The 21,979-nt window shown below is 34.5% G+C and overlaps 4 protein-coding genes across 5 annotated transcripts in view; 3 read left to right on the top strand and 1 right to left on the bottom strand.

The window, feature by feature from the left end:
- Positions 1–2,523: 2,523 nt before the first annotated feature.
- On the top strand, positions 2,524–9,366 carry LOC108725295 (interaptin). Its single transcript, XM_018452223.1, has 10 exons — positions 2,524–2,558; positions 2,652–2,694; positions 2,833–2,960; positions 3,027–3,132; positions 3,217–6,416; positions 6,487–6,650; positions 6,718–6,922; positions 7,021–7,143; positions 7,219–7,402; positions 9,085–9,366. Coding segments are annotated over exons 1-9 (4,086 nt in total). The 5' UTR covers positions 2,524–2,556; the 3' UTR covers positions 7,334–7,402; positions 9,085–9,366.
- A 156-nt stretch (positions 9,367–9,522) lies between these two features.
- Lrt (Leucine-rich tendon-specific protein) lies at positions 9,523–18,650 on the top strand. Of its 2 annotated transcripts, none has more exons than XM_018452225.1 (5): positions 9,523–10,427; positions 15,120–15,495; positions 16,107–16,421; positions 16,549–16,881; positions 17,000–18,650. In XM_018452225.1, the coding sequence occupies exons 2-5, from the start codon at positions 15,121–15,123 to the stop codon at positions 18,434–18,436; spliced, it is 2,460 nt and encodes an 819-aa protein (XP_018307727.1). In that variant the 5' UTR covers positions 9,523–10,427; position 15,120; the 3' UTR covers positions 18,437–18,650. The 2 variants fall into 2 exon arrangements, with proteins under 2 accessions (XP_018307727.1, XP_018307728.1); XM_018452226.1 differs by lacking the exon at positions 9,523–10,427 and adding an exon at positions 14,055–14,083.
- On the bottom strand, positions 10,685–14,988 carry LOC108725298 (IQ and AAA domain-containing protein 1). The gene is made up of 9 exons (XM_018452227.1): positions 14,724–14,988; positions 14,417–14,569; positions 14,212–14,345; positions 13,826–14,086; positions 13,372–13,673; positions 12,698–13,238; positions 12,265–12,617; positions 11,827–12,069; positions 10,685–11,094 (listed from the first exon to the last, which is right to left on the bottom strand). Exons 1-9 carry the CDS (start codon positions 14,864–14,866, stop codon positions 10,699–10,701), a joined length of 2,526 nt encoding a protein of 841 aa, XP_018307729.1. The 5' UTR covers positions 14,867–14,988; the 3' UTR covers positions 10,685–10,698.
- Positions 18,651–20,584: 1,934 nt separating the features above from the next.
- Positions 20,585–21,979, top strand: part of LOC108725296 (putative nuclease HARBI1) — a 3,212-nt gene continuing 1,817 nt past the window's right edge. The window contains exons 1-3 of the mRNA XM_018452224.1: positions 20,585–21,012; positions 21,108–21,356; positions 21,428–21,563. Of these exons, the coding sequence (XP_018307726.1) occupies positions 20,770–21,012; positions 21,108–21,356; positions 21,428–21,563 (628 nt within the window). The 5' untranslated portion in view covers positions 20,585–20,769. The remainder of the gene's footprint in view (positions 21,013–21,107; positions 21,357–21,427; positions 21,564–21,979) is intronic.

The raw sequence follows: 21,979 nt of genomic DNA, 5'->3' as shown, positions 1-21,979 counted from the left end.
CTGGTGGTCAATCGCAACGTGGTCAAACGGGTCCCACCCATCTTCTTCCATTTTATTACGACGCACGCGTTGCGCGCATATATAGAGGGCAGAAATGGTACAATTCTCTCTATCTCTCTCAGTTCTGCTGGCTTCACGAAAACCCGGCATATATTATAGCCGTGCGCAGTCTATACATTATAGGTCCATGAGCCTAAAAAGTTGCAACATTTTTTTTTCGATTGATTTTGGAATGCAGCTTGCTCAACAAGCGATTGGTTCTTATTCATGGATCAACAAATAAGAACCAATCGTTCGGTGAATAAACTGCGTTCCAAAACCCATTTTGAAAAAAGTGTTGCAACCTTTTAGGCTCTGACTGCACTTGTAAGAATTGACCAATCACACTTCAATACGAAGAAAATATCCATTTGTGATTGGTAAATTTTTACAATACAACTACGCTTATAGCGTATTCGATTTACTGACTCTACTCGACTCCGAGTCAACGATCTGTTCTTTTTAGCTGCATTTCTTGCACAGTTTAGCTCTTCTTTTGCAATTAAACAGAACAGATCATTGACTTGGAGTCAGGTCGAGTCAATAAATAGAACATGCTATTAGTGGGGAGTCTTCGCCAGTGAAGCTTCGCTGCATGAAATTGTACCTTTAGGGCGCGTTCACACCTTGACGGAAAAGCAGCAGCCAATCAGAACTCGCGTTAGTAGTCGACACAATTTCGATTTTTTGTACTATTTACTACCAGCGCGAGTTGTGATTGGCCACTACTTTTCCGCTTTCTGCTTTTCCGTCAAGATGTGAACGCGTTCTTACAGATTACGAAAAAAGTTAACAGATTACGGCCTATTATAAACCAACCCTAATTGGTTGTTTCTTATAGATTTAACCAATCATATTCAATCGGTCGATAAACATGTCTAGCCACTTTGTCATCTTGAACTCGCCCATTGGCTGTGTTCAGCAGAAAAAGCAGCTTTTGTAAAATTCTTGAATATGATTCGTTCTTGCCTTTAATTCTTCACTGGATCTAAGTGTAGAAACCAATTATATTGAAGAATCACTAAGCGCTAACTGATTAATTTTTGTTTTCTCTGTTGAACGCAGCCAATCTGTCTTTGTTTCTTACTGATTATCGAACAAGGATAGAATGACTCTTGTATCAATTATTGGGTGCTTTTCAGCAAGGACACACTCAGACACTGTGTAAAGCCGGAATCAGACAACGCATTGAAGATTGAGATTGAAGATTCAAAGATTAAAATTTAACCGATCAAAATAATAGGAGCTAAAATTCCTTTGTCCTCATTGATCAAATTTCAATCTTCAATCTTCAATCTCAATCTTCAATGCGTTGTCTGATTCCGGCTTTACACAGTGTCTGAGTGTGTCCTTGCTGAAAAGTTCTCTTTAATGAACGCAATGGAAAAAGCTAACAATTTTTATTTCAAATTCGTAATTTTTGTAACATATAGCGTTTTCGGCCCGGCCGGGTTTGCACCAACCTGGGGGTCGATTCTGTATCTTCAAACAAGATGAAAATGACAAAAGTGAGCAAATTTACTAGGTGTTGACCAATGAAATTATCAGTATTCTAGTAAATTTGCTCACTTTTGTAATTTTCACCTCGTTTCAAGGTACAGAATCAATTCCCTGGTTTGGATTAATGGCGTTTTGTGCTCTCCATTGGTAGAGCGTGTAACGTCAACAAATAAAAAAGATTAATCCAACCCAGGTTGGTACAAATCTGATCGGGCCGAAAACGCTAACCCCGGATCTACAATAGGTGTTTTAAGCCTTAAGCCGTAAGAAATTGACGTTGATGGTACTGCAGCAGTACCATCAACATTACATCTTGGTCTGCTGAACGCAGCCAATGGCTGCGTTCAGCAGAACGGTTGTTTTGCAACTGTTGGAAGTTTCCTTCGCGCTAATTGGATCATACTTTTAGATCTAGAAGAATGGTCTTATCTCAGCAGACACTGGCTGCGTTCAGCAGAACGGTTGTTTTGCAACTGTTGGAAGTTTCCTTCGCGCTAATTGGATCATACTTTTAGATCTAGAAGAATGGTCTTATCTCAGCAGACACTGGCTGCGTTCAGCAGAACGGTTGTTTTGCAACTGTTGGAAGTTTCCTTCGCGCTAATTGGATCATACTTTTAGATCTAGAAGAATGGTCTTATCTCAGCAGACACTGGCTGCGTTCAGCAGAACGGTTGTTTTGCAACTGTTGGAAGTTTCCTTCGCGCTAATTGGATCATACTTTTAGATCTAGAAGAATGGTCTTATCTCAGCAGACACTGGCTGCGTTCAGCAGACCAAGATGTAATGTTGATGGTACTGCTGCAGTACCATCAACGTCAATTTCTTACGGCTTAAGGCTTAAAACACCTATTGTAGATCCGGAGTAATAGAAATTTGATTTTATTTGGCTTAATTTAAATGCGTTTACGAAACAAACGTGCGGTTTTCAGGAGGGAGGAATTAAATTTAACGGATTTTCTTCTCTCTCAGCTATATGTACAGTGTACACAAGTGTGTAATACATACGGGAATAAAATGTATGTATTAAAAATATTCTTTTTATACATAAAATTAAGATTCTATGATACAAAGAGTTTTATAAAAAAGGAATATTTTTATTCGTGTTACAGGGTTCCATCGAAACCTAGAAGAAGTGAATCTAGACGGTCATCGGTAACTTTACATATTCATATGACTATAATTTTTCTAGCTAATTTTTTAGCTAGAAAAATTATAACGAGCTATCTATTTTAACAATGTATATTATTTTTATTAAAAATTAATAATTCTTAATGAGAACCATGTTGATAGATTCTTAAACCATGTAAACCACGGCAACCATTGCAAAATGTAAATTTTGATTCTTCGTCCAATGAAAACAGTCCAACTGCATCAAAAATCAAGAGACGTGTTAGTTTTGCAGAGAAAAAACATGTCAAGTAAGTACTTAGTTTTGTATGCTTGGTTACAATTTGTTGCTCAAATCTTTATTTTATTCTGTGCAGAGAATTTTGTCATTCTACTGAACAAGGTACTGTGTGGGATAATACATATGAAGAACACGATTCTATTTTAAAAGGATCTTTTGTAATTGATCAGAATGCTGAAGGTGAAATGAAAGAAAATATATTACATGCCTCTAATAATGACTGTATACATATTTGTTCTAAAAGTAGTTTATTTCATCCAAACAATATCTATTTAGTTAATAATCAACTACCGCAAGGATCTATCGCAAGAGCCAATGAAGAAACTAATGATACAAACTGTAATTTAGATTTTACTGCAGTGCCAAATAAATCTTGTGTATCTAATGATTGGGTATCAAGTAATATCGTATACAACAATTCGGATACAGAATATACACAATTGCCTGATGAAGAATCTCAATTTGGACAAATTATAATAGATACATCTAAAAGTGTAAAATCAAGCAATATTATAATATATAGAGATTCTGATGAAGAGGACCGTGAAGATAATGTTGCCAAGAAATGTCCTTCCAAGTTGTATTCTAATAATGTTGACTCTGAACTAGATAAAACGCGTGTTCAAGATTTCTCTATGGAGCTAACAGCACCAATATCTGCATCTTTAGTATCTTCACATTTATACATGGAAGAACAAAAGAAACAAGAATGTAATGAAAACATAAATAATTCAGGAACAAATACTACTAATTATAATCATGTATCAATGGAATGTACTACTAATTGTAATAATGTATCAATGGACATTACTGAGGCTGTACCAATATTTGCGAAATCTGTTGCTTCTAATTTAGGAATTTTCGAACAAATTCCGACAATATTACACAACTGTGAACATACAAAATGGAATGCTACAAATACTCATAATACGATATTTCCAACAAATTTACAATCTGACAATGTTTCTAGAGACATTTCTGAACATATACCAGATGTGGGATATGCCAATGACTCAATGGTATTAACATCTGTAATACAATCATTTACAGATGCCACAGATACTGACATATATCCTACAAATAATACAATTTTCGATACTTCAATGGAAATGATTATGGTACCATCTAAAATGAATGAAAAGAAGGCCAATAATAAAATTACAGTTAAAGAAAATGATCTGAGGGAGGATCAAACTGATAAAACTGAGATTTTTATTGATGTACTTATGGAAATGACAAAACCTACAGATACCATATTGTTTTCAAATGTTTACAATAAGGAGAGTAGAGTGGATGAACCAATATCCAGAGATGATAGAACTACGTTTTTCCATAATGTATCCATGGAAATGACCAAGATAGTGTCAACAAGAAACAAACAAAAAATTACTGATAGAATTATTTGTAAATCATCTGAAGAAAATACAGGTAGTAAAAGGGATATAAATAGACCGGATTGCTTTAATGAAAAAACGCTAATGTTATGCAAGTCTATGGAGTTTACTGAAGCTCTTCCAGTTCCCTCGTGTCAAGAAAGAATGTTTCATGCTGCACACATTGCTCATTCAAACAAAAGTACATGTGAAATTGAAAAAAATGATAAAACTAAATTTTTCAATGATGCGAATTTAAAAATCGATGAATCAATATCAAAAAATGATAAAACTATACTTTTCCCCAATGTATCTATGGAAATGACTACAGCGGTATCAAGAAAAGAAATTACTCAGTCAATTTGTAAATCAATATCTAAAGAGAATACACATGGAGAAAAAGATAAGAATAATTCGATCTGCTTTAATGAAGGAACCAAATTGTTATGTAAATCTATGGAATTTACCGAAGTCGTCCCGATCTCTTTGCATGATATAACATTTAATACTACTGATACTATTCACACTACACAGTCCGTATCATTTTCTCAAACATTGTCAAAAACAATCTCCTTACCAGCTGAAAATTCCGTGAGAGTATCACACCAAACTGATGTAGTTGCAAGTGAAACAATTCAAGATATATCAATGGAAATAACTGCTGCAGTACCATCAACATTACATCTTGCACAAGATGTGAAAGTAAATGAAACAGAGAATTTAATCATTTCTAAAAATGATGAGTTCCAATATCTAATGACAAATAATAATCTAACAGAATTAAGGAAAGATGTAACAAAAGAAAATTTTACAATTTCAAGGGAAATTGTGGAAGCAAAAAATATTAGACACGATGAATTGTCTAACATTTCCGTTACTCAATTTCCATTAAATAATTTAGATTATTCATTAAGTACAAACTTAGAAAATGCCAACAGTAAAAAAAGAATGTCTGATGACAATGAAAAATCATATTCAAAACGAGTTCGCAGTTCTTTTATGGAAATTCAGTCTTCTCAGAAAAGTGATGTACATTCATTTTCTAGTACTGGCGCTAACTATGTAAATGATTTAAATGATATTGAACAAGAACATAATGAGTATTCTGTAAAGGAAACAATAGATCATACACAGATATCTGACTCAAATCTCAGGAATAGTCTAGACGAGATTAGTAAATATAGTTTTTCAAGAAAAAGTTTGCCATATCTAGAAGATAGTTTCGTAGAGTTACAATCAATTAAACCGCCTTCGTTCATACATTTAGACAGCGAGGAAGAAAGATCTTTCCACGAAATTCAACACGAATTTCAATCGTCGATCACTGACATACCAGTAAATATTACTTCTAATCAATTAACAGTAAATAATGTGACAGGACTGTCCAACTGTTCAATAAATTCGAGGGAAAATGCTGCAAACGATTATTTCACAATTTTAAGAAAAAAAGAGGAACCAATAAATACTGAGAACAATCACACAGAAGATTGCCACGAAAATACTGTAATGGATAAAACTGAAAATAATCAGGAAATTGATTGCCAAGCGATGATGAAGACAATTATTAATGACAATCAACTTAATAAATCAAATTATGATACGACAAAGAATATTAATGAAAAAAGTATACTATCAATGAATGCGAAGGATGGGAAAACTGTAACAGTACAAGATCTTAATCATTCCACATCATTAATTATCAAAGAAATTGAAGTAATAGCTGGAGATCAAGTAGAAGATCGTAACGAAAAAGAATATATTCGAAAGAAATTAAACGAAGACACAAAGTTGCAGAATAATATTAAAGAGCAAGGACAATATTTGGATAAAATAAAACAGGAAACAAAGAAACGTAGTGATCATCTCGAAGGTACAGGAGTAGTAATCGAAGATCAAATAAATCCCGAAAAACATAGAATAAATTTAAATAATGAAATGAAACAGCAAAATATGAGACAGAAAGACAAATGTGCAACAGAAGGACTCGTAACAGCACATAATGTTAGCACGATTAACGAAGACATTAAAAACGGAACTTTAATCGAAGATCCATTTGTAACAGTATTGCAAAAATTAGAGACACGTGGCGCAGGGTACATATATATTTTTAATATATTTTATTATTGAAAAAGATTAAAGAGACCTAACGTTATTTTGTTGTAGGGATGATTGTATTTGGAACGTATATTATAATAATATTAACAGGAAAATGATCGTTTTTGGTTTCATAGCAAATTCATTACTGATAGCGATATTTTTATCATATGATTTTAATGACTCTGAGAAAAATTTGATTAAAGAAATCAAGATTATTTCCCGCCTTTCAGGTAATTGTATAAATATCAGTTTAAAAAAAGTTAAAATATTTTAATTTTTTATTTCTTTTTTTGATAGATGATGCAGGAGTATTCATAAAGTTAGTTCACAAATTAATTTTGGAGAAAATAAACGCAGAATTACTTACAAGTTCGTATAAAACTCATCAGGACATCCTTCCAATGTTAAATTTTATTTCACAAGATGTGAAACTAGCGATGGATTTCAAGTTTGATTTGAGACGTTTGGATGATCTAAATTTAATGGAGATTACTAATGACGAGTAATAACCAAATTATATTATACTTACATTATACATAATATTATTTAAAGTATAGTCAATCATACATTGATTTGACAAAATGTGATAATTTATTTCAGAATTTCATTCGTATCTCGAAGCAAACGGTTGGACATTATACTAAAAGTTACAATTAAAATTAAACGATTTGATAAACTCACTCCGAATGATGTCAACTGTTATTGTATACTAGGTAGAATAAAGTAAGTTTATAGAGCGATAGCTTGAATAATTATTTGAAAATTCGGTAATATTATTTTTCTCTTTTTTTTTTACAGGGAAACAGACATTAAAAATTTAATTAAAAATGTAAAAAGAGACCACAAATTCCTACGGAGGTATATGAATGATGTTAAGGATTATATCGATATAATGGGAGAGACTTTTAAATGATTTAATGATTGAAAATGAAAAAGTTTCCGATTGATCTTCTAAAATATCGGTGTCTTTTTCACAATAGAAGTAAGTTAAAAATGAAATAAATAAATTTGTTAATCAATATTTTGAATAATCGTGCAATCATTCACATTCGGAACGTACTCGATGTCATAATAGTCACATAATAAATTTTTTATCTTCATTAATATTATATGTATAAATATGTATAAATAAATACAAGATATTTTTTTATAAATTATTTGATACAATGCATGATAAAAAACATAAAAATAAAATAATCAAAAGCATAGCAAAAATAATAATATATATAATTATAAAAAATGTTTGGATGTATCTGAAATAACGTACACTATCATACAGTGCTATTCCTAATAAAAAACTGAGTCGAAAAGTCCTCTACTATTTTGCAATTTTCGCAATAGTTAACAAGATATTAATTACTAAAAATCGCTGAATATTGGTTTTCAATCATTTTTTACTCAAATACTATCAACTTTACAGAAAAACAGACAAAAATCATTTCTTCTCTCTCATAAAACTCTAAGAATTTTTTCAGAATTTTTTTATCAACTTTTTAGTATTGTATTTTCTTATTTTTATCAACATGAGAAAATATAGTATTAAAAAATTCTGAAAAAATTCTCATAACTTTATGAGAAGAAAATAAATAATTTTTATCTGTAGCAGTTTTTCTGTAAAGTTGATAATATTGAGTAAAAAATTATTGAAAACCAATATTCAGCGATTTTTTATAATTAATATCTTGTTAACTATTGCGAAAATTGCAAAATTCTAAATAACTTTTCAACTCAGTTTTTTATTAGGAATAGCATAATTAGTGTACGTTATTTTAGATATATCGTGCGTGCGTGCGTGCGTCATAATTTGGCTTACAAATTCCTTGACCATGCAATAGAATTTTTTACGAAAATTTTTTGTAGAAACTTTAATGATGTAACGCACTCTCATGCTTTTTATATTTTACTATAACGTAATTGCCTCGAGAGCAAGCTAAATTGTAAAACACAAAGGTCAATCAACTAGTTCCAATGCAGGTGGTTCAGAGAACGCAACTTTTTATGCAAGTATACAAGCAATTCTTGGATAGTATATCGACGAAACGATCGTCTTTCATGGAATTGTACGACTTTCCGTCGCGATCTTGAAAAACGCTATTCACGATCGAGTATTAGTAATGAACTTTATACTCGTGGGATCAATTAATTTACTGCAAAATGACTTTGTTATAGTTATAATTTTCATTTCGATCTTCCGCGCGCGCGCGTATCGATTAATATTTTTTAAAATTATATTCACTTTTTTTATTATTTTAATCAAATTAATCTTGTTTTTTATGAGAACATAATATTAAAAATAAAGTAATACTAATTTATAATAATGGTATAAAATGTGATCTGAATTGGATATCAATTTTTAAAAATATCTACTAGATTAAATTCTTATATGAGAATCGTTTTTTTTTTTCGACGTTTGTATGCAATCAAATTTAATCACTGTTGGTTGTGCTGTCATGAGTTATGTAAGGAACTTTCGCCATTTTCATTATAAGAGAGTCAATTAAGAAAATTCTTATCATAAAATTACAAGATTAATTTCGCAATAAATAATTTTCACGCTAACTTTTAAATGCGATATTCGATTTCTGGTGTATTATAAACATCTCGAGCTTGTTAAAGAAGTTGGACTTTCTTTTATCGCGCGACTGTACCAGTCTCTTGTTGCAGCGTGGGCGTAGAGGCCCGGTTTTACGTGATTTCGTAACGACGATGGCAAACAGATTTCCAGTATCAAAAGGCATTTCGTGAGGATCCTGAAGACCTTCGGAGTCCCCTACTATTCAACCTACTCTCTCTTTTTTTCTCTCTTGTCGGCTTCTGCTTCATCTTCTTTCGAGTTTTCATGCATACGAAAACAACACATGCAAAGATCATTTGGTGCTACTTTTTATGTAGTGCATGCATTAATAATTAAAGAGAAAGACTTGTCACTTCGTGGAAGTGGAAAAATACGACCCACACAAAGTTGTTTCCTTATTAGATGAATTAAAAAGATTAGGATTTTTTAAATTTTCTCCTTATTTAATAAATCAATTGGTTTTTCAATGTTCTTAGAATGTGAGCTAGAGTTTTTGATATTCCAAAGATCAAGATTTTCAAAATTTTTACATTAGAAAAACCGCGTCGAATCATCTATTCGCTTTTTCTATTCACTCTTCAATGATTCACACGATATCGTCGACGTTGTCGTTCTCGTTCTTTTCGTTGTCGTCAATCATGACGATACCTGCTCCAGCTCCGGTGGAGTCAGTACGGAAAGCGCGACTATGGCAAGTGGGCGTAAGAGCCGGGAGAGAGAACGTCGTCCTGTGTTCCATACATGGCTATGCTATGTGGAAACCAAGAGACACAGAGACGAACGGACCGACATGGACCGGGGGAGTCCCCACCGTGTGGACGGTGGAGGCAACGCGACGGTTTCTCGTCTCTCGAAGCGGTTGCCGAGCATGCTCTTGACGCATAGTGCTTCGAAGCACACATATCGTACCATCATCCTACTATTATTGTTCGCGCGTTCATGTCACCGCGCGTTTCCTTCGAACATGCGATACCAATTTTCCATATGATTCGACAAAACGTCCGACCAATTATGCGTTATGTATATGTGTGATAGTGTATATCCTGGTGAACGCATTTCAACCATCATCGTTGAATGTTGAGATCGTCAATTTTGTGCTATAAGAGGAGATTCCTCGGCAAGACTTGATGTGCAACAATTATGCGGCGCTATATCGCGAGGGATAAAGTACTGAAGAGTCGAAATACTGCCAAACGTGACAGCTAGGACATAAGGAAGAACTCGCACTCTTGAAGAAGGGATATGGTAACAAAAAACGTCTAAGGATCCTTGAAGATTATTCGTTATTAATATAGCACGATGCACTCGCCGCAAATACTTGACCGGCGTGGGTGCTACTGGGTTCCTCCTCCGCTTTAAGACCGAGGTCAGGTGTGGGAGGGTGCAAGGGTTGGCAACACGCTCGAGGAGACTGACATATTACATATTAGAGGTACGTACTCTCTCTTTAGCGTTCTTTAACTATAATGTAGTCGTAGGATATACATCGGTGTTTCCTGCGTGCATACAAGAATATCTTTTCTTTCTATAAAATAAACATACTTTTTATATTTTTTTATATCCTTATGGGCTGTTAGACGCAATGCAAGAATACAAATATTTGCAATATAAATGCATTTTTTTGTACAAGAACGAAACTTCTGCGATACATACATTTATGCCCGAAAAAGAAAAACAAACTCATCTTTTCGCGAATTTTCTTTTTACGAAACACTGGCTCTTTTTCTGCCAAGAGGGGTGCTTCTTTCAAATTTATCAAGATTCTCCACCATCTCCGTCGAAGGATGTTGATACATCAATATCTCATTCATAATTTCCATCGGATTTAATGGATTGGATTTAAGAGTAATTCTTCGACGTAGCGTCAGCACCTTCTCCACGACTTGCCGAATAAAATCCAGAGGAACTCCAACGGATATTTTGGCCAAACAAGAGACATCGATATCGCGATCAACGCCGTGATATTTCATTAGTAGATTCTTATAGTACATGTAAAGTGTGTTGTAGTCGGTAGTGGGTACCCTTATAAATTTATCGTGGAACTTAATGAAAGCGGTTGTCGCCTTATGAGGTTCTTCAGACAGCGAGAGAAATAATATCTGTTGGAAATGAATTTGTCATATTAATAGATAACATGATGAAAATCAGATTTTATTTATGTATGCTGGATATTCTTTCAGTGTATAATATATATGTTTTAATAAATCTCATAATTTTTATATTTTAACTCGATCCTACACAAATTGAAAGTCGGAATAAAATATCTACTTTTCAAGTATCTGCCTTCTATAATATCACGCCAGTGAGTAACAGGATCTATCCGGAATTTTTAACACTCTAAATCCTACGTTAGCTCGCCGCCACCTACGTCCTCATACGGCAACCATATATACAGGTAGGAGGTGTTTCATTGATGAGCAACCTCGAGCGATCGAGATGAAAGATTTGAACGGCGCGGGCGCAGGAGAAAGAGAAAGAAAGAGTTCAGTATATGTGGACTCGTCTGAGGTGGTGGCGATTCATTCATATTGAAGAAAGATCTCAAACAGGAATAACAAGAATTTTACAAAGTGGGCGTTACTCGATTGCGTATATGTTTTGATACACTCCTCCAATTTAGGAGTGTCACTCCGTGTTCTCACGATATATATATTTCTAATGTCTATAAAGATCTTTAAACATTATAGCGCAAAGCGCAAGCTAAGAGTACAATATTGACAAAGCAATTGCATTATTGCAGATAATTAATAAAAAATAAATCACACGACAGAATAAAAATAATTACTAAGAGAGTGAAAGAAAATTATTTGCCAATTCCTTTGTAGCTTTACCTGGTCGCCTGGCTTAATGTCTTTCATCAGTTTAATAAAATAGTTGACGAATCGCTTGGGTTGAAGATACTTTTCCTCTGGTGGAACTTTTTTCAGCCAGGGTTTTTCGCCAGCGTCGAGAAATATGATGGAAGGTGCGTAAAAACGGGCCACTTTAGAGATTATATTGATGAGTTGTTTTTCCTTGCCTATATATTTATTAACTAAAACAGGCGCTGATACGTCGAAAAGTAACGCCCCAATCTAGAAAAGTTCAAAGAGATCACAAATATATAGACGGGAAGAATATTAATACAGTCTATTTTAATTTATGGTATTATCGTAATATTACAAACCATTGAAAAACTATTGTATCTCGTACTGTATATAACATATTTTGAATATCTTTTGACATAATGGTTAACATGGGAAGATACATATAGTCGAGACAAAGATCACCTCTGAGCAGATGGCATTCGCCAGCGAAGTCTTTCCGGCTCCTGGTAATCCATAGATGCACACAGAACGCACGAGCGGTGCAAGTTGATGTGTCTCCTTGGAAATTAAAGGTAATACGCAGTACTCTAAGACGAGCTGCTTTACTTCTCCGAGTCGATGATTGTAATCCCGGAGGTCGCGACGTGCCTCGTAATTTTGATAGGACAGATCACCAAACCAATCGCGTAAAAACATAGTTTGATAGTTTCTAATAATTTTAGCTTGTAGAAGCTCACTAAAGAGATCCTCAATGGCTATATCTTCCAAAATATCTTTCTTCTTCTTCGTTCCAGTTTTGTCAATATCTACTCTTTCTGTATCATAATAATCAAAATTCAAATTTTTGTTTAGATAATGATTGCAAAATTTTTAATTATTAAGTTGTATCGATCACTTTTATTATTTATTATTGTTGGAATTGTGAATTTCTCCTCATCATGTTCATGATCCTTTAGCAATGCCTTGTTTAGTAAATCTAGCTCAGCCCTCATCAATTCATCTACTATCTCCCTCATTTCGAGCTGCAACTCATAACAAAGTTTCTCAGTGATTAGATCCAAATATTCTTGTTCCAAGTATTTTTCGTCGCGAAAGCTCCAATTTCGAATGAAATCGCTGTTTGTTTCCTTCAAGCAGGACAAAGTATCTGTTTGCAGCATTTTCCAACCAGGAACTTCGCTCTTGATAGGTTCAGCTTTGAGAACTGGTCCCATTCTCTCAGCCCTTCCTTCCTTAGCTTTTTTCTCTTTTTCTAATTTTTCCATTAAATATTCCTGCGGTGTCAAGGTCTGCCCAGTCACGATCAGTACGCTGCCACCCAAATCCACAGCTGGAAACACGTCGTAATGTCCCAATGCGTTATACCAAACGACGAACCACTCATGAATTTCGTCAGTGATGTCCTCCATTAAACCCGGACCTCTGATTTTCAGGAGCTTTTGAGAATTAATTGTTTTTTAATCTTATACTGTTATTATTTTTTTGTTTTTTAACTTATTATCTTCCTCTTGTATCTTTTTTCGTTCACAATAATGGAATGTAAATCAAGAATTCTGTTTGAAAAATTACCTTTATACGTTCGTCACTGATTGCCTTCTTCGTGCGTGCATCGAATACTGGCATCAGAGCACGTCGTCGCTGAAAGTTGTCATCGTCCTTCGCGATTGTCTTGTTGCATCGCCAGCTTGATATCATCATATCCAAAGCTTCTTCGAGACGTGCAATTCGTTTTTTCATAGCTTTTCTAGCGGCATAACGCCGCCATGCACGTTGTATCGTCACTGCTGACTTGATATATCTGACGCGATCTATTTTTTTCGGTATTATCTCTCCGGATCTCACTTTTTTGTTGTAATCGTATATACGTTTCACTGAGAAATTAACATCAATAATTAATAGGCAAACGTAATAATAAATGTTAATAGATATATCATATTCAATAATATTTTCTTTCATACGAGAATGTCCCATTTGAAAAATTTTATTGCAATGAAATTATTTATTTTTTTTTTTGCGAGTATACCATCTACACCGTAGGAGCGTCCCTTTCTAGCTCTCTCATGACTCTGTATCAATAACATTGCGTTACGCATAGTTTTTTCAGCAGCAAGCTTCGCTTCTCGGGCGGCTTTTTCCAATGGCGATTCGTGGATTAACTCTACTTTCGATGGTGGTGCGATGCGCATTCTTCGTCGAGCAGTGCGTGTCTTCAACGTCTCATCTTCCACCTCGGACGTACTCTCAATCTGTATCTGTGAAAGACTGCGTTCTCTCGTCTGTGGTACTAGATAGTTAAATTTCAAAAATGTATTTTTAAACTTTTAAATTTTTAAACATAAATTGTTGTATTTACAACATTTTAATATAATTTTATTATCAATAAAAAAACAATGAATCGATATTATAAACCTTTGTGAGCACTCTCCACCAACTCTTGAATAAACTTTCTGCGTTCCTCTACATGTTCTCGGCCAGACACTGATGCAAATAGCTCGATGTCATCTGGCGTGAATTTCATTTGATTCAAAATATCGTCAGGCCATCTATGCAGACAATATTTCTTTATAAATTAGAGCACATAAATTAGCAGATAAATAAGCAATGAAAAATGTACTGATAATCTGTATAATCCAGCGCCACAATTTCCTTTTTGTATTCTAGCATACGCCCGATGGCACAATCTAACATCTTCTTAATTAATTCCCGTTTCTGTGTCTGGATCATTTGATCGTAACATATAAGGAGTCTTCTTACAATATTACGATATCTATACAAATATTAATTTAAATGATTAATAATTTCATTAGAAAGGATTAGTCGTATCGTGTATTATTTATATCATAGTTAAATGAATAAAGTAAATTTTTTATTATATATACGCATACACGAGGTGTTTTCACAAAATTAATTTGAGCACATGCCTCAGATATATAGGTAACGCTGAATTTAAAGCAGCTCTTTTTTTTAATGGTGCGCTTTTTTGCAATTTTCTTTCGAGTTCTAACAGCTTTTCCAGGTCGCTTCTTGTGATAAGCCATAACTCGTTGTAATAAACGTGAGACATTGAATTTAAATATACTTTTCATTGATATTGTAGAATTTTATTATTTATTCTCGCAAAATTTGGAACTTGTCATTTCTAAACCGCGGTTAGTGACCGACGTTTTAAGAATGAATTTGCGTACATTAACTATATAAAAACAAAATCAAATTATTTTATTTTTCAGTATTACTTATTATCAGAAAAAGAAATATTTTCCTATATGATAAAATAAGTAATCATAAACGCAATATATCTATCAAGCATCTCTTTTCAGAATGCCGAAATTATTTCGAGACCTACTCGTCTTAACATTGATAATGATAGCGTCATGTTTCGACGCAATAGAGGACAATGTCACAACGACAATGGAGTCGATTACATTGATGGCAACATCGACGGCTGCATTCATAAGGACAACGACCACCGAAGAAAATGCATTGTTGCCATCGGCGACTATGACAACGCAAGACAATGGCATCCCGAAAAATCTATCCCACGCATCACCATCACCGCCGCCGTCATCGTCGCCATCGCCGTCATCTTTCTCTGACACTGTGTGGGAATGCCCGAATATCACAAAAGCAGGCGTAGAGTGTTCTTGTGACTTTCCACATACGCTTAGATGTGCCGGTGATAGAACGGCACTGCAGGTAATGAATTTTGACAACAGGTCATCATACATCAATATACATATATATATATATATAATAGATACAATTTATCCTAACTAGCGAAATTAATTAATTCCAAAATAATTGTTAAGACTTATAAATTTTCTTCGGGAAAAATTAAATTTAAAAAATAAAAAAGGATGAGTCGTAAATTCAACCTCTAATATGTATACGCACTTCACTACACAATCAAGATCGATTTATATATTTACTTTTTAAATAACGGTCAAGAAGAGTGTAGGTAGTATAGTCTATACTGTATAGACTCCCAATGAAATACACACACACAAGTTGTATACAATATTATTATTCAAAAATCCATTGTGCCTTCTCTTTTTATTCCTTTCCTTTTCTCGATGGCTTGATCTCTCTTATTTCATATTACTCGATAGCATCTGTTGTTTTATATTGACACAATGAGAGCCTTGCTATCAATTATGTTTATTAGTATTGCATCTATAAATACTTTTTAAATAAATCTATAGAAAAAATACAAAATCAAAAGATGTAGTGATAGCAATTTGCAAATCTTGAAGTAAACGATAGAAAGAATAATAAAATTATTTTTATGTCCTTATTGCTCCTCTTAGACTATCAGCGAGCATTTGAAACATAGTCAACCGGACACAATATCATTGCTGGATGTAACTGTGACAGGAATTTCTGAGTTGCCGGCACATTTCCTCGAAGATGTCGCACTTCATGGATTAGTTGTTTCCACTGGAGAGTTGCGATACGTTCATGATAACGCATTTACAGCTCTGGCGCGACCATTACAAGCGCTAGGACTGCCCAGCAATCTCTTAGCTTCAGTTCCCACAATCGCACTATCACATCTAGTTGGTCTGGACCGATTGGATCTATCTCATAACAAATTAAAGACATTGGAAGCGGATTCATTCAAGGTATAATTAATTACGAGAAATAAAAGTATTGTATAAATATGAATTCTTTTTGTAAGAAAGAGAACTATTTATGAAAAATAGTTTTGAGAAGATTGATTATAAAGAGTAATAAAATATTCTGTTTCAGGGATTGTCAAATTTGACTTATCTAGACTTATGTGACAATCTGCTGTCACAATTGTCGCCGCAAGTTTTTTTAACATTGCCGGCATTACGTTCGCTAAGAATGCGAGGAAATCGCCTGAGTGTCTCCGCCTTATCTGCATTGAGAGGTCTGAAACGCTTGGAAGAGCTAGATCTTTCGAACAATTTATTGCTGGGTCCGATGGGTCCCAATCTATTGCCACAAATGCCCAAACTACATTTCCTTACAGTCTCAGAAAACAGTCTCGTTAATGTCCAACAAGGAGCTCTCATGGGGCTCAGAAATCTTACTTATCTCAGTTTGAGTCACAATCAAGTGAGTATATTCGTTTAAAAGTTAAGTTTATAAGTCAGAGAGATCTCGTTTAAAATAATATAAAAAGATTAATTATTTCAAAATTATTTTATTTAAATTATTAAATGTTGATTTGCAGATTGATGTGTTAGAGGATCATTCGTTTAAGTATCTATCGACTTTAACACGACTGGACCTGGCAAACAACCGTATCGTCGCCGTGTCTAGTGCTTCCTTGGCTCATTTAGAAAAATTAATTTATTTAGATTTGACGCACAATTTTTTGCGTGCGTTGACGGCCGATCTGGTGGTACCATTGAAAAATTTACAGGATCTACGATTAGATGACAATGACATCACAATTGTAGCTAACGATGTGTTAACATCAAAGCTGCATCTCAAAAGGCTCTCTCTCGCTGACAATCCATTAAATTGCGATTGTACCTTGCTGGAGTTAGCTAATTGGCTGACAAACTCCAGCCTAACAGAAGAGGACAAGTCATCGGCAGTATGCGCAACACCACCTGCCTTGGAAAACGGTATCCTAATGCAAGTACCGCCGGGCAGTCTACTTTGCGGTGAGCCCACACCACCCATGATGACCCGAGAACATCCGGCAGGTACACAACTAAGTCTCAAAGAATTTCACTACGATCAATCAACCGGTATCAATTTATTGTGGCATGTGGAACAGTGCGCTGAACGTTACACTTGCGATTCGCTTATCGTTTACGAAACAATTGATGATAGCGAGATTCAAACAGAGTCCAGCCCGCTACATTGTGATTCCCGAATGATGCGAGATCCCTGCATCCTACCGGTCACCATACCGGCCTCTCTGCATCTACAATTGCATCACAAATATCGTTATTGTGTAGTTTTATTGATACCCAACGTTTATGATGATGTATCTCTTGGTCTAGGTTGTAGCGACGTTATCGTTTTAGAAACGACTCAGCAGCGAATAGCGACAGAAGATCAGTACGCAAAAGAAGAGAATTCTCGTTCTCCAACGTCTACGCAAATATCTCTTGATTCCTATTCACGGATCACTGGTGTTCACGTAAATGTATCTGATGATAAAAGCTATTTGCATATCGACGTAATTCTTTCCAAAACAAAAGACAGGATTATTGATTCATCGTCAACCTGCCAATTATCAATCTTCGTATTCAACGAGATCTCCGTAGTCCATCGACAGAGACTCAATTGTAGCTCCGTATCCGTCATCGATGTGGAAGTGTCATTGTCGGGTTATTACAGGGTATGCGCTAGTTTGGATGAGCTCACCAATATTATTGTGATGTCTGGTAACTTGGTAGATGATCGCGAGAGATTCCGTTGCGTTGAATTAGTCGAACAGAGTTACAGCAGGCGGAACATTGAGATATTTATCATAATGGCCGTGATTGCTGCTACCGGTGTTCTCCTTGTTCTTCTTGCCATACTCGGCAGAAATCTTGTAAGACGTCTCCGACATCCAAGGATACAGGCACAATGCTTTTTGCCGGCCCAGGAGTTTGAAATTACTCACAAAGCTCATTATATTAAACTCCTAGCAACGACGAAAGTTTAACAAGGAAGGTATTGATGACAAATTCAACATTGTTTTTAGAATTCTAGATTCAGAATTTATAAGAATTTTTTCAGAAATGGAGATATAGAAGCAAAACCACATTTTCTCTTTCTCTCTGACGAAATATTAAATTGTGTAATTTTATTTTACACTTTGCAAACTGCATTATTTCTAAACAAGAATTACACATAATAAAAACTGATTAACTTTAGCGTATTTAGTTATTTAAATGTTTATTTTTAATTTTAATTAAACATGTTAAAGTTACTTTTCTAATTCTAAAACGAGAAGGAAGATATAATTTATTCATGTTCTGTACATATACGAGATGTTTTTTTAATATTGTTAAAAATCTTGCAAAATGGACAATATAAGTTTTGCTTTTATATGTCTCGAATTCATTTTCAAAGATTGATCTAAATAATTACGTATAATACATAGTAGACTATATAATGAGACTATATATAATGAGTCAATCTACATGGGAATGTTATAAAAAATAATATGATTGAAAATTGTTTGGTATTTAAATACTTAAAATAATTAATTTTTACAAAACTTTTGTCTCAATATTTTTATATATTTAATAATTTAGTATAGAGACAGAACACACATACAAGTGTCTTATAACCCTAAGGGAAGATATCTTCTCATTTTGTAATATACGCGCGCGCGCGCGCACACACGCACGCACATAATGTACTAATTAATTTTTTATTGATGTATACATGCTGTAAATATGTTATTTTTTTTATCGTTTTTAATATTCGCAAACATAGCGTGTACTATTGTACAGTAATAAATAAACATATATAATTACTATACAATATAATATTATATCTAGCAATTATTTCGTTTTGTTTACTAAATATCGAGAGTGCTCTTCTCCCAAGCAATGATCGAGAGTATAAATAAACATTTATTTAATATATCTTTGGGCCAACTTGTTTGTCTTCTCTCTAATAAATGTAGAATAAAATAACATTTAAATTGAAATATTACCCCACATGTAAGAATACGTTATCACAACCACCGTTGCGATCACGCCGAAGTTGTTTGTAATTTTTAGGCGGAAATTTTAAAAATGAACATGTGTTATCTTCAAGAGAAATGGTGAAAAACGGTAATTATGGAGGAGACGGCCGACCTCACCGATTTTAATGAAATTAGGCTCATTCGATGCGTTTTTGCATGAAACGAACGAATCTGGCAGAAATAAGCGTCGCTCTGCCCCGCGAACCGAGATATTTAGCGTTAAAGTTCACGACCGTTCAGGTTAGGAAATCTGTCATACCGACTCGATATAAGCGCTATGAGTATGCCTTTTTCATGCTCTGTGACTTAATGCGCATGCGTTTAGCGATTCTTGGGTCCAATAGTGCACGAAATTTAAAATCAAATTAAAAAATGAATTAGTTACTCGTGCAATGTTTCTATTATACATAGTTGTATTCCAAATAAATCATAACATATGTGGACAGTGGAGTGTGTAGACAGTAATGCTTGGGTTCGGGGCGGTTACGCCCCGTAGTAAAAATTTGGAATTCGGGGCGTGAATATTCCAAATGGGTTTTTACTGCCTCTAAAAAGACTGTTCTCACACCCCACTGTCTTCATGGGTTAAGAATATTCCAAGCGGACACTGTCTCAGCTGTAACTTCCACGCAGTTAGGCCCCAAGCGGGTAGGATATGTTAATTTATTTTGGTTCCGGGCGGCGTAGCCGCCCCGAACCCAAGCATTACTGTCTACACACTCCACTGTCCACATATGTTATGATTTATTTGGAATACAACTATGTATAATAGAAACATTGCACGAGTAACTAATTCATTTTTTAATTTGATTTTAAATTTCGTGCACTATTAGACCCAAGAATCGCTAAACGCATGCGCATTAAGTCACAGAGCATGAAAAAGGCATACTCATAGCGCTTATATCGAGTCGGTATGACAGATTTCCTAACCTGAATGGTCGTGAACTTTAACGCTAAATATCTCGGTTCGCGGGGCAGAGCGACGCTTATTTCTGTCAGATTCATTCATTTCATGCAAAAACGCATCGAATGAGCCTAATTTCATTAAAATCGGTGAGGTCAGCCGTTTCCTCTATAATTACCGTGCAAACATTTAAAAAGAATCACCAATGGCTACGTTCAGCAACCTCAACTTGTTTCCAACATGTTGCGACAACCGTTGAGTGAGCGGTTACCAATTGCTGAACGATTCTATTCTCTTAAGTCATGTGACTTATATCATCTATTTACCGTGGTATGACTGTTTATTTAGGTTAATTTGTCATTTTCGTTGTTTGTATTGTTCTTTCGGTGTGAACATGGATTTATTACATTTGATATTAATTGCTGCCGACGATGCGGATGATGTGAGAGGTATAGAATTACAGAGAAATATCATAAACTTCATAGCAAAGGAATTGGACGAACCATTGCGAAATAATTTGTTACAAAATGAACGTAGAATGCGATCAAAGAATGAACATTATTATGAAGTAATTGTACCACGGTACAACGATTATGTATTTAAAGAACATTTTAGAATGTCTAGAGTCACATTTGAGGTATACAAAAATTCAAATATTATACTGTATCAATTATCATATATTTATTAAAAAGTTAATGATATACTAATTTTTGCTTTGCTCATTTTGAATAGAATTTAGTACACATAATTGGACATGCAATGCACTCAAATCATAATAATCCTGTAGATTTAAGAAAAAAAGTAATGTTTACTATATGGATTCTGGCAAAGCAAGAAAGTTATCTGTCTGCTGGAGATCGATTTAATTTGGCAAAAAGTACTGCTCACGGTATAGTAAAAGAAATTACAAATATATTAGTTGACTTATTACCAAATTATGTGAGATGGCCGGATGCAGGAATGTGCGAGATAATTTCAATGGTAAGTTGTTTGTACACATACATATTAAATTGTTTTATATATGTATATTGAATTATTTAAAATTATCACAGGTATTTAAGAGACGTTCTCATGGTATCCCAGGTGTAGTAGGAATTATTGATGGATGTCATATACCATGCAAAGCTCCTATAGACAATCCTAATGATTTCTACAATCGAAAAGGTTTTCACTCTATTGTCCTACAAGGTATTATAAAAACATTTTTTATTAAGATTTAATTTTTGTAATTCAATTTTGCTTTTATATTATAATATACCGAAATTAGAGAGAGAGAGAGAGAGAGAGAGAGAGAGAGAGAGAGAGAGAGAGAGGACGTCATTAAGATGTTATTATTAAGCGTCAACAATGATTATTAGAGTGAACAGACATATATACAGGGTGTCTCAAAAAAACGGATCGAAACACAATGGGGACGTAGATTGGATCAAGGGGAACAATACAGTTTTGTACCATTTTGCAGTTGACGCAATATTTAACGAGATATTAACGTTTAAAGATAGGCGAATACAAGCGTCCGACCAGCCTACTGCTCATGTACTGCTGCCGGCAGGACGGCCTACCATCCCCACCGATCGCATGACGCGCCGGCCGGGCGGCGCGGG

This window comes from Mycetomoellerius zeteki, unplaced genomic scaffold (assembly GCF_001594055.1).
Source record: "Mycetomoellerius zeteki isolate Tzet28-1 unplaced genomic scaffold, Tzet1.0 scaffold333, whole genome shotgun sequence".
Lineage (NCBI taxonomy): Eukaryota > Metazoa > Arthropoda > Insecta > Hymenoptera > Formicidae > Mycetomoellerius > Mycetomoellerius zeteki.
This window is presented reverse-complemented; position numbering and strand designations above follow the sequence as displayed.